The sequence below is a fragment of the Podarcis erhardii genome (genome assembly GCF_964252035.2).
Source record: "Podarcis erhardii genome assembly, chromosome: 5".
Classification (NCBI taxonomy): Eukaryota; Metazoa; Chordata; class Lepidosauria; order Squamata; family Lacertidae; genus Podarcis; species Podarcis erhardii.
The window spans coordinates 8918501-8930898 of NC_138509.1; the positions used below are offsets into that span (position 1 = coordinate 8918501).

Genomic DNA, 12398 nt, shown 5'->3' on the forward strand with positions numbered 1-12398 from the left:
TTTGCTGTGATGAAGTACAAAAGGCTGCTTTATTTGCTACTGTCTGGAATCTAGATAGCTATCTGCTCCCCCCCCCCCCCCGGCTACTTCCAGTTATTAGATTGTTATTACTACTGCTTATCTGGAAGACATCACTTTCCTTGAGAAATGAAAGGTTGTCGTGGAGACCTCAAAGGCAATCGTTCAGTGCTGGGGTGCCTGCTGAGTCTTTAAGGCTGGGAGACTAGATCCTGATTTTGGGGGAGGGGGTGATGTTATGGAGGCAGCTTCCTATTGGGGTCAGGCATAGTAAAGCATGGTAAGCCACAAGGCGGAAGCAAACTCTCTATGTTCACTGCCTTGTGTTATTCCTGTATTGCTGGGGGTCGGACTAGATGACACACAGGGTCACGTCCAACTCTGCAATCCTGCGATCATGCCTCTTCCCCCATTCTTCACTCCGTATTTGACCCTATGCCTGACGGGATCAGCTATCAAAAACCAAACATAACCAACAAATGGAAGACTACAGCATATCAAAGGGAGTAATAAGCTTGCGTCTTCCTCTCTGTCCTTCGGTTTCCAAGTACAGGAAGGTTTTATACTGGAGAGAAATTGTACATTTTGCTGGCTTGCTGCTTGAAACTGCAGTTCATACACCATTTTAAGTACCGGTGCTGTATCTGACTATGTATCAGATATAAAATAGTAGCCGCTTCTTACTTGGGCATTGGGAATTCTAAGAAACCAAAAAGAATCTGCAGTTTTGAAAGGCTCATCTTTTTTCTTTTTTAAAAAATTGAACCCAGCTTTCTTAAGTGTGTACAATTTCACACATCAAAAAGTGGCCTTTTGTCCTGTGAAATGTTGAAATTTGAAAAGCTTGGGAAGTCCATAATCCCAAGAGAGAATGCACAAGCTCCATCTGTCTTCAAAGACTCACCAGCAGTTTTTCAAGCCAGTCCTTCAGAAATCTGCATTGGCATTTTTAGCTATTGAGCAGAAGAATTAGCATGAATTGTAACATCTTTAACATTATGTCATTATGGGGGTGGAATGTATTCTCTCTCACTGGCAATTTCTCCAGCTCGTCCAAGCCATTGATTACCTTCCCAAGTAGTGTATTTCTTGTCCAGGTGTGACTGTTTGTCATAGGTGATGAAGAATTGGCATCCATTTGTATTTGGACCATTATTTGCTATGGAAACAATTCCATGAAAACTGTGTTTTAAGTATTCACTCTATTCATCTTCAAATCTTATGCCCCAAAAGCTCTTTCCTCCTTTTCTTTTAAACAAATTTTTAATGGTTTTTATACAAATACAAGAACCATTCAACACATATCCAGCAGTACATCTAATGGTGTCAGTTTTATCCATTGTCTCCAGATACACGCTTACAAATTCAACATTCAAACAAATTACTTAACGTAACCTCTCCACTGAGAATATTGAGTGGTTGGTACAAGGTACTGATTTTGGTTATTAAGATAGTTCCTCCTTTTCCAGAACCTGTTGGATCTTTGGTCTGCACCATAAATCCTTTGATATTCCAGTGAAAAAATACAGCCATTGTTGTAGTTACTAGTGCAAGGTGCCAGGAAATTTTCACAAGCCTTGGGTCCTTTTTCACAGAATAGGTCTCTTTTAATTTCTCCCACATTGGTATGTAGGGTCACAGTCATCTTTGCTGACTAGGAATGCAGAGCATATCAGCCAGAAGGGGCACCACCCTTTGAATCTTTCAGGATTTCACAGCTCTAAAAAGGTGTGGATGGGACTCCAGGCAGCCTTGCCACTCCTTTGCTCCTCTTTGAAAGGCTCATTCTGCCATCTTGATTCAGTATGGAATCCAGTTTTTTTTAAAAAAAATAATATTTATTAGCTTTTCAACAAGAAAAAAGTTACAAAGATAGTAAAAAGAAAATACAAAAAATACAAAAACCTGAAAAGAAAAAAAGAAAAAAGAATAAAAACAGTTAAAAATAAATCCCTCTTTCTATTATCTTACCACTCATTTACTTATTTTCATGACTTCCTCACACCTCCCTTTTTTGTATTCCAGTTAATAGTTCAGCAAATCCATACCCTCTTTGTTTACTCTTAGTTCTTTATCTTCACATATTATAACTTCGAATTTTCATCTATTATCAATCCAATTTTACATATTCCTATTTTGCCTTATTGCTAAAACCACTTCATTTCATTCCAGCATCATTAACATTCAATAATTTTATAGTGTTTCTGTAAATAGTCTTTAAATTTCTTCCAATCTTCTTCCACCAACTCTTCTCCCTGGTCTCGGATTCTGCCAGTCATTTCCGCCAATTCCATATAGTCCATTACTTTCATCTGCCATTCTTCCAGAGTGGGTAGATCTTGTGTCTAATCCAATTGTATCCACTTAGACAGAAACCTGCTTCTTGGTCTCAGGAATCATCATGCAAAAATTTGGTTTCAATATCACAAGAGGAGTCCAAATGCCTAGAAAACAAACAAGTTTCCAAAATATACAGTATATGTAAAAATTCTCATTGGCCTATGCAGTGTCGACAGCCCCAAGGTCAAAGAAGGGGAAGAGTTGAAAAGTGCTATCAAAGAGGAGATCTCTAAACCTCATTATTGTTTTTCTTTAATTTTTCTTTAAGCAGCAACTATATTACAGTACTTGTATTAATAACTTGTTTGTTGCACCTGTAGTATCTTATAGCTTAATTATTTCAAACCTTCTGCTACTGAAGACACTCTGGAGAATCATCCAAAGTCTTTAATCTTACGATTCACATGCTTCTAATTTACAAAATTTCTCTTCTTTGGTGAACAATTGTAGAATTGAGATTTTGTATGGTCCACACAGGTCAGGACTTGAAGGTAAAGTGCCCCAAACTTGCCGGAAGCAGGGTTATTTTTTCATGCAATGAAAGGTGCTTTTGGCATTAAGAAATGCACATTGTATTGTGTAATTTACAGTTCTTGACTTCAACTTACACATCTTTGCCTCTGTTTGTTCTTCTGTATAGGAAAGCAGACTAACTCATCGTGTTCGATAGAGAGGCAGGGGTTCATTTTGTTTGGATATAGACTTCTGTATGTTTGTATTGAATTCCAGTATTTTAAATCAGCTTATTTTAAAAAGGAAATACTTAAAAGCTTGGAACCAGAGCACTGCACAACTAGTTCCACATGTTCAGGGAACTTTAGCTATGTTTTTTGAACAGCAGCCCCCCCCCCCACTGTACATGGCAAACATTCTTTGACACTGAAGAAGTTTTGAAAAGCAGTTTGTGACAGATTATTGGGGCCTATTCCTCAAAGGGAAAAAGCTAAGATTCCCTAGACACATCCAAGCCCTTGAGTGTACTTAAAATAGCTCTTCAGATTTTGCCCAGTATAAATGTTTTATTTTTTTGTTTCATAGACATTGACTAGGATTTGGATAAAAATCTTCCTTCATTAAGGAAAAGGAGTTTGACTGTCCTTATGTTGGTGCTCTGCAAATCCCTCCCTTGTCTCCACAAAAAGGAAAAACCTCAATGTTTGGGTCATCTTGAAAAGCTTATTAGTTATCTTAATGAAAGCTGTATATGGTGTCATTCCTCTGGCTCTGGTGAGTAACTACCTCGTCTCACTTTTTCTTTCTCTCTCCCACCCTCCTATCTCTGTTTAGGATCTGGTAAATATTGAGATGTTCCTGACTGCCAAAGAAGTAGAAGAGTCCTTGGAAAGACAAGAAACGATGACTTGCTTAGCTTGGTGTCATGATAACAAATCTAGGCTCAGGAAGATGAAGGTATGCAAACTGGATGATGCTTTAATTTAATGTAACCTTTATAGGTTGCAAAAAAAATTATGCCTGAATGAGCAGAGGTGAATGGATAAACAATAATCACTACCACCAGGAACTGTATTGGTTAAAAATGCATTTAATGTAATCTAGCTTGATTCTTGTTGTCCCATGTGATGAAGCTGTATCATGGGCAAAATTTGTTTCCAGTTGATTAAAGTATACTTACTAAATAACCTTAATCTAACAAAACAAGTTTTATAAATCTTGTGTGTAAAAATAACTTGGGCAAGTATATGGAGAAATACAGGGCTTACATATCTACAATTTTGTATTCTACTGTAAGCAAAGCTCAAGTTTTATAGTAGGAAAATTGAATTGGGTGTGAACAGATGTAATTTCATATTGGGGAAAGCTGCCTTTGGTATAAGTTCGTTTCTGGGCAGCATAACCACATGCAGTTACATTTCCTTGCTTTAGAATAATTATAGTGCTTTAAAAAGTTCAGTGCACTTAACATAGGTAATCCTTGTTTTTACAGCATTCCTCTAAGGTAAGTCAACATTATCTACACATTGCAGATAGGCAAGCCACTGTCTACTTCAGCTCCCTAAGGCCACCTAAGGAGTTCTTGGCAGAGACGATGATTGAAACCAGGTACCTCTTGATCCATGGCTGTGTCTTAGCCAGAAGTGGTGTGTGTGGTGCTGCAGAGCCAAGATCCCAGTACCGGCATCCCTGTTCTTTACCTGGATGGGAATGTGGCAAGGCAGTTTTACCAGTGAGGCTGCTGGTGTTCACACACAGCCTCCACTCTGTCCCAGCACCATCTAGGTAAAAAGTAGCAATGCTAAGTTAGCAGGGTGGCTCTGCCCCACCACATGCTGGTGTGGTGTAAAGCAAACATTGGTATTTGCCATGATAAGTTCTTCCTCTGTAGAGGAGGAAAAGGATCCTGTGTGGGTTGTCCCCGCCCACCTCTCCACTGGCAGAAAGTCAAGTTTTTGAGGGGTACACCTGGTGGGCAGGGCACCCCCCCAGTCAATTCAACTTCCTGCTAGCTCCACTGAAGGTTGCTCTTGCCGGGAGCTCCAGGCACTGCAAAAGAGAGAAGGTGGGAACACCATTTTGAAAGGCATTTTCCTTTGATCGTTTGTTTGCTTTGTTCCTGGATCATCTTTCTACTCCCACTCCTCTTCTGCCTGCCACTTTTTTGCTCACTCCTGGCACCATCGATTTCTCCTCTTCTTCCTTCAGGTATCCCTTTTCTTTGGCCTTTTAGGCCTACAGCCCTTGAAGGCTTCTGGACCTTCCATGGTGGGGAGAAGGTTTCAGAAAGGGGTGAAAAGCGACGGAAGGGTTTTTTGCCCAGGTGGAGAGCTGCTTAGGAGGATGGAGCTCTCTGTGGACTCATCAGAAGAGTCATTGGGAACCCGGGCAGGGCAGACAATGGACATCGTAGCCTGGACCAAGGGCTCTGCCTCAACACTCCTGGCAGACAAGTAGCAGCCTTGGGCTCAGTGTTTAGGTCAGCAGGAGCCCCTCTGAGTTCCTTCTCCTTGGTCAAATGCTTCTTGGCAGTGCTGCTAATACAGTGGTGCCTCGCAAGACGAAATTAATCCGTTCCATGAGGCTCTTCGTATAGCGGTTTTTCGCCTTGCGAAGCAAGCCCATTGACAGCTTAGCGGATTAGCGTTATTAGCGGTTTAGCGGCTTTTAGTGGATCATCTGATAAGCGGCTTATCAGCGGATCAGCTGATAAGTGGCTTAGGGCTTAGGAAAAGGGGGGAAAGAGGGGAAAACCCCCGCAGGAACTCGCAAGACATTTTTGTCTTGCGAAGCAAGCCCATAGGGAAATTCGTTTTGCGAAGCGCCTCCAAAACAGAAAACCCTTTCGTCTAGCGGGTTTTCCGTCTTGCGAGGCGTTCGTCTTGTGGGGCACCACTGTACTGCCCTGGGATCTTTGGATGAAGGGTGGTTTAATACTACTACTACTCCTACTCCTACTACTACAGTGGTACCTCGGGTTACATACACTTCAGGTTACAGACTCTGCTTCAGGATGCGAACAGAGAACAGGATGAGAACGGCGGCAGCGGGAGGCCCCATTAGCTAAAGTGGTACCTCAGGTTAAGAACAGACCTCGAATTACTGTATTTTTTGCTCTATAAGACTCACTTTTTCCCTCCTAAAACGTAAGGGGAAATGTATGTGCTTCTTACGGAGCGAATGCAGGCTGCGCAGCTATCCCAGAAGCCAGAACAGCAAGAGGGATTGCTGCTTTCACTGCGCAGCGATCCCTCTTGTTCTGGCTTCTGAGATTCAGAATATTTTTTTTCTTGTTTTCTTCCTCCAAAAACTAGGTGTGTCTTGTGGTCTGGTGCGTCTTATAGAGCGAAAAATACGGTAAGTGCGTAACCAGAGGTACCACTGTACTACTAAAGTGCACAGGTTCCCCACCTAGGACCTCCATATGGTACTGAAGGTGCTCACTGGTCTCCCCCACCCTTTGAGTACCTGCAGATGGTACCTCTGAAGTTCCTGAGCTGCAAGGCTCTCTTCCTAGCGGCTATCACCTCAGCTCGGCAGGTATTGTAGATTGCAGCCCTTTCTGTCCACAAGGAGTTATGTATTATTCCGAAGGAGTCTGCCACGCTGTGATTAGACCTTCATCCCAAAGGTTAACTCCAGCCTCCACAAGGCTCAAGAGGTGGTCCTCCCTTCCTTCTGCTCAAAGCCCAGGTCCGCTAGGGAGAAGGAATGATACTCTCTATTTTTTTTTTTTTATGAAGATATTTATTAAAGTTTTATATAATCACAATCCAACAAAACAATAGAAAAAAAATATAAAACAGCACACTCCAACAAAACAAAAAGGTACACTAAAAGACATAGGAAAAAGTAAGAAAAGACAAAGAACAAAAAAAGAAAATCTAATTTTTTGCTTATTATCTTTATATCCCTCTTTCCTGACTTCCTCACGTCTCCCTTTTCTGTGTTCCCCTTTACACAATCAAATTCAGCAATTCCTTACCCTCTTTCCGCTCTTATTAAATATTATACATTTCAACCTATTATGTCTCTGATTTTCCCTTTCCTTTTAGATCCATTTTTACATACTTTTTATAACTCAGTCCCTTGTATCATTTTATTTAATTTCGACATAGTTTTTGCTCTGGTCTTTTCACCCTTTTCTTTTAAAGCATTTTTGCATATTCCTTTTAACTATGTCACTGATGCCCTATTGACTTTATATCCAACATCATTTTAACATTCAAACATTTTACAATGTTTCTGAAGATATTCTTTGAACTTTTTCCAGTCCTCTTCCACCGATTCTTCTCCCAGGTCTCGGAATGATACTCTCTAGATGTGTGCAGGCCCATCAGGATCTAGTTCAGGTGCACAGTGGAATTCCACCTATCAGAATTCATGTTTGTTTCCTTCCAGTCCAGATCCAAGGGACACAAGGCCTCCCCAGCGATATTAGCATGATGGATAAAGGCCTGCATCACCAGGAGCTGTGATGGGTTCCCAGAGGGGGGACGGGCTCCTTCGGGTATGTCCCATTAAACTTTAATTAGTTTAATGTAAATGCCCAGTGCGCTTCCATCGTCACAAGTCCCACTACAGCAGAGCATTTCGCGCAGCAGTTTAGAAGGGCAGGAGAGGCAGTATCTTTTCAAAGAGGAGTCTTGGAGCAAGCGGTTTGGAACTCAAAGAAAGGTTTATTTACAAAAACAAAAAAACCCCGGCGACGAACCACACATATCAGCAAACACGCCCAAAAGGGGAGAAGGGGAAAAGGGGAACAAACACATGAGAGACTGACTATTTATACAAACTCATGTTCCTGGAAGCCTAATGACCTCCAGCTGCTCAGTGATTAGAGCGTTTCTGCTACCTTTTAACCCTTTGATAGCAACACCCCCTCTCGCTCGTAACACTGAGCTGTACCAACCTTAATTCAAATTTAAACCTGAACAGAAACATTTATGAAATTGCGGACCCAAAGCTTTCGTAAAACCGTCTGCGAGATTTTCTTGGCTTGGACAATACTTTAGTTCAATTAAACCTTGTTTTACACTTTGGCATACATTTTGATAACGGATATCCAAGTGTTTTGTGTGTGCCTTGAATTGACCTGATTTAGCTAGTTTAATACAAGGTTGATTGTCTTCCCACACTCTGATAGGTAGGGAACATTCTCCAAACAATTCTTGTACCAGTTGCTTATAAAATTCCAGTTCTCTACATACATCTGATAATGCATTAAACTCAGATTCAGTTGAACTTAAAGCTATAAGTGACTGCTTCCTTGATCTCCAACCAATTAGTGCATTTCCAAATTTTATCGCCATTCCTGACACTGATTTTCTATCTGGTCCAGCATCTGCCCAACTACTGTCGGCCCAACATTCAAGTTGTGTGCTGCCCTCTGCTGATAGTTTTAAGCGAAACCTTTTGGTAGTTTGGAGATACCTTAAAACTCTTTTTACTCCTTGCCAAGCATGCATTGATGGTTTTTCAGCTTGTCTACACAGCATGTTGACAGCATATGTTATATCGGGCCGAGTCCACTGTGCAATGTGGAGTAGACTGCCTATCGCTGACTGGTAAACCCCGGGATTAGAGAACTCTGCCTGTTGCTCGGCTTGAGCATCCTTTATGTAACTTAACTCCATTGGGGTTTTAACACCAGCACAGTTGTCCATTTTAAACCTTTCCAGCAACTGCTGGATCTTAGCTTCTTGGCTGAGCCAATAGTTCCCATTTTCATCTTGCTGAATTTTAACTCCTAGATAAACAGATACATTGCCTAGTGATTTTATCTGAAACCTTTCTCCAAGCTTTGTGGCAAATTGTTGTGCAAGTTTATCATCCTTTCCACTGTATAATAAATCGTCAACAAATATCAAGACTGCTTCTTGTTCACATCCCGAGCCTTTTAGATAAAGACACGCATCTGCTGCGCTCTTTCTGAAACCCATGCTCTCTAGAGCATCGTTTAAGCAGGAATTCCAATTACGGGCGGACTGTTTCAACCCATAAATGGATTTGTGTAGGCGCCAGACCTGGTTTGGCTTGTCTCCTTCAAAACCCGGTGGTGGTGTCATATAGACTTCCTCCTGTAAGTCTGCATTTAAATAAGCCACATTGACATCAAAATGAAACAGCTTATTTCCCTTCTTAGCTGAAGAGGCTAAAAGCATTCTTAGTGACTCCGATCTTGAAGTAGGGGCATAGATTTGAGAATAGTGAACACCTTTGCGCTGTGAAAACCCTTTTGCAACTAGTCGGGCTTTATACTGCAACTCTTCAGTAGTTGTGGGCTTTAAACGATATACCCATCGACAACCTACAGCTTGTTGCCCTTTTGGAAGCTCCGTACTTGTAAACACACCGAGAGACTTCATTGAAGCCATCTCTTTTTCCATTGCTTCCTGCCACTTTGCGGCTTCTGAGCTTGGAAGCTGTTGTACTTCCATATAGCTATCTGGCTCACACTGTGCCATATTTACGTATACACTTGTCACCTTAAACCGCTCTGGCGGCTTGCCCTTTGTGGCACGGTTTGACCTGCGCAATTGCTGCTCTTGTGCCCCCTCTGACCGTTGGCTGTCAGAATCTGTCTCAGACTTTATATCTGGATGTGCCTCTAGGGATAAAGACCTCCGTTTAGATACCTCCCTTGGGCTTGGTGTTGCAGGTGACCTGCTTCGCTTTTGCTGTCTGCTAGGCCTACTGGGTGGCGATGTTGGAACACTCCTAGATTTTGGCTTTTCTACCTTAGGAGAAGAACCTTGTGCCTGGTCAGAATCTGTATCTGAACCATGTGCACCATCCCCTTCTGGCTCACTACTCTCTGGACTTTCATTCTCAGCATAAATGCCTAAATCATCTCTCAAAATGTCAGGGTTAGCATGTAAGTGAGTCCATCCGGATTGCTCACAAAATTCAGCGCTCCTACTGAGGACCACTCTTGTAGTATCCCCATTTGGGTTCACGAATCTCCAAGATTTGGCATGTGGTTCGTACCCACAAAAGATGAGTTTCCTAGCCCTTGGACCTCCCTTTTTCCTTAACGCTTTTGGGATAAGTACATAGGCTGGACATCCAAACACCCGAAAGTAATTAATTTTGGGCTTCTTCCCATATAAAGCAAAATATGGGGTAGTGCCAATTACAGAATTATATACTCGGTTCAGAATATGAGTAGCTGCCTGCCAGGCTTCCGCCCAGTAACTTTGAGGGAGTTTAGCATCAAACAACATAGAGTTTGCCAACTCTTGCAGAACCCTGTTTTTACGTTCGGCCACGCCTCCTTCTTGGGGGGAATAAGGTGTAGACAGACGATGCTTAATTCCCTTTTTCTTAAAGAAATTCTGCAACACAGACCCGGTAAATTCTGACCCTCTGTCTGTCTGAAAAGCAAGTACTTTAGTACCAAATTCAAGTTCTACTGCATGAACCCAATTTTTAACTGTTTCTGCAGTATCTGCTTTTGTTTTGAGAGGAAAAAACCATGTAACCTTCGTTTTGTCATCCGAGAGACACAGTGCATACCTCGAACCTCCCATGCTAGCAACAGGCATTGGGCCACATAGGTCCATATGCACAAGTTGGAATACTTTGTCAGATTTCCTATCTGAACTGGGATAGCTGCATCTATGAACCTTCGCCCTTTTGCATGCAGTACAATCCAAATACTTAGCACATTTGTTCATTTTGCACCCTTCTGATAATTCAGGTTGCCTTTTTAACATACTGAAAATTAATATGTCCCAGACGGCGGTGCCATAAATGAACACAAGAATTATGGGTAGGCGTGTTCACACAACCAGCATGAACCTGTTCAACTTCATCTGGACTTGTCTCAAAATAATATAACCCATTTCTGCATTCCACCTGCAAAAGAGATACGTTATTCTTTGAAATAGTGCAAACCCCATTTTCAAACACAGTTTTAAACCCAACTCTATCAAGTTCTGACACAGACAAAATACACCCCTTCAATCCCTTTAGCACGTAGGCATCAATTTCTGTCTGCAAACAATTCAAGAACACTGTGCCTACAGTCTCTAAGGAACGTTTAGTTGAATCTGCCATTGTCACAACTTTAGGGGTTTGCAAATGTCTGCAATTCTGCAAACGGACACTAGATGGCGCCACCAGGTGGTGAGATGCACCACTGTCGATCAACCAGCGTAGATTGCTGCCTTGGCCACGCCCTTGCATCAACGCCATTGCTGAAGCCATGTGCTGTGTGCTGTGGGAGTAGCCACGACCTCCTCCTCTTCTCCGACGTCCCCTGGAACTCCTTGTCTGGTAACTAGGGGTAACGGCCTTAGTGCTGTCTTGACCAGGTTCACGTGTGCAATTCCTGATTAGATGGGAAGGGGAACCACAGCGAAAACAGTGTCTAGCTGCAAAAGCATTTACTGTGTGCTCAAACTCAGCATCAACACTCTTAGGCACAGCATAACTCCCCTTTGAAGACAAACCTCTTTCTCTTTGCCTTTTATCCTGTTCATCTGCAAGCCGAGATGAAATGTATTCAAGGGTTAATTCAGTTGAAGGCATAGCTTCCAAAGTTAGAGCTAGAGTCTCATAGCTTTTATCAAGAGAAGACAACAATATGTATGACTGCTGCTCCATAGAGAAAGGAATGCCCAGCTGTCTTAGTTGATTAAAGGCAGACACCATTTTGGCAATATGTTCTTTCACACACGCTCCCGGTTGGAGACGTAAATCAAACAAACATCTTGTAGCATGGATCTTGGCCCCCGCAGTGTTTCTGGAATTTAACCGCTGCAGAACCGTCCAGACCTCATGCGTGTTCTTTAACTCAGAAACATAAGGCATTTGCTCTGGTCCCACTGCCAAAACTAGTAGACCTTGGGCTTTCCTATCGCGTTTCTGTGAAGCTGCTGCTGCTGCTTTGTCTTCTGCAGAGGCGTCTGCAGCTGCCTGTAAAGGCGGTGCTTCAGTGCAACTCCACAACTCTTTTGCTTGCAACCAAACCCTTACTCTAGCCTTCCAATCTTGCCAATTTTTCCCATTGAGTCGCGTAAACGGGACAGAAAAACTTTCCTGGGACTCTGCCATCCTCCCTGGGGCTTAGGAACGATACTCACACACCTGTAGACCGTCTCCCAGCTGCTGAGGTGGCTCCTTGAGGAAAAAGACGTCTTCCAGCGAGTACAAACTGCTCAGTGCCTGTTTAAAACTTTTCTAGGCACGTTGCAGGACTCAAGCTGCTTTGAAGGCTTTCGTTGTCGGCAACCGCTTCTGACTTCGCTCCAGTCCTTGCATAAATCACTCTGAACTGCACTCCTTAGCTCCTTCTTGACGTACAAACATCCATAACCTGTCCCATTAAACTTTAATTAGTTTAATGTAAATGCCCAGTGCGCTTCCATCGTCACAAGTCCCACTACAGCAGAGCATTTCGCGCAGCAGTTTAGAAGGGCAGGAGAGGCAGTATCTTTTCAAAGAGGAGTCTTGGAGCAAGCGGTTTGGAACTCAAAGAAAGGTTTATTTACAAAAACAAAAAAACCCCGGCGACGAACCACACATATCAGCAAACACGCCCAAAAGGGGAGAAGGGGAAAAGGGGAACAAACACATGAGAG

General features: G+C 42.5%; 1 protein-coding gene and 1 pseudogene across 5 annotated transcripts in view; one reads left to right on the forward strand and one right to left on the reverse strand.

The window, feature by feature from the left end:
- LOC309341507 (peptidyl-prolyl cis-trans isomerase-like 3) lies at positions 1 to 1830 on the reverse strand (annotated as a pseudogene). The gene is made up of 2 exons: positions 1471 to 1830; positions 1 to 1253 (listed from the first exon to the last, which is right to left on the reverse strand). The product of its transcript is annotated as a peptidyl-prolyl cis-trans isomerase-like 3 (transcript).
- Positions 1 to 12398, forward strand: part of MAEA (macrophage erythroblast attacher, E3 ubiquitin ligase) — a 36273-nt gene that overhangs the window by 13778 nt on the left and 10097 nt on the right. For 3 of the 4 annotated variants that reach the window (XM_081861012.1, XM_081861015.1, XM_081861014.1), the window contains exons 4-5: positions 3646 to 3768; positions 4304 to 4315. In XM_081861012.1, coding sequence (XP_081717138.1) covers positions 3646 to 3768; positions 4304 to 4315 — 135 coding nt within the window. The remainder of the gene's footprint in view (positions 1 to 3645; positions 3769 to 4303; positions 4316 to 12398) is intronic. The other variant, XM_081861013.1, reaches the window with a different exon arrangement.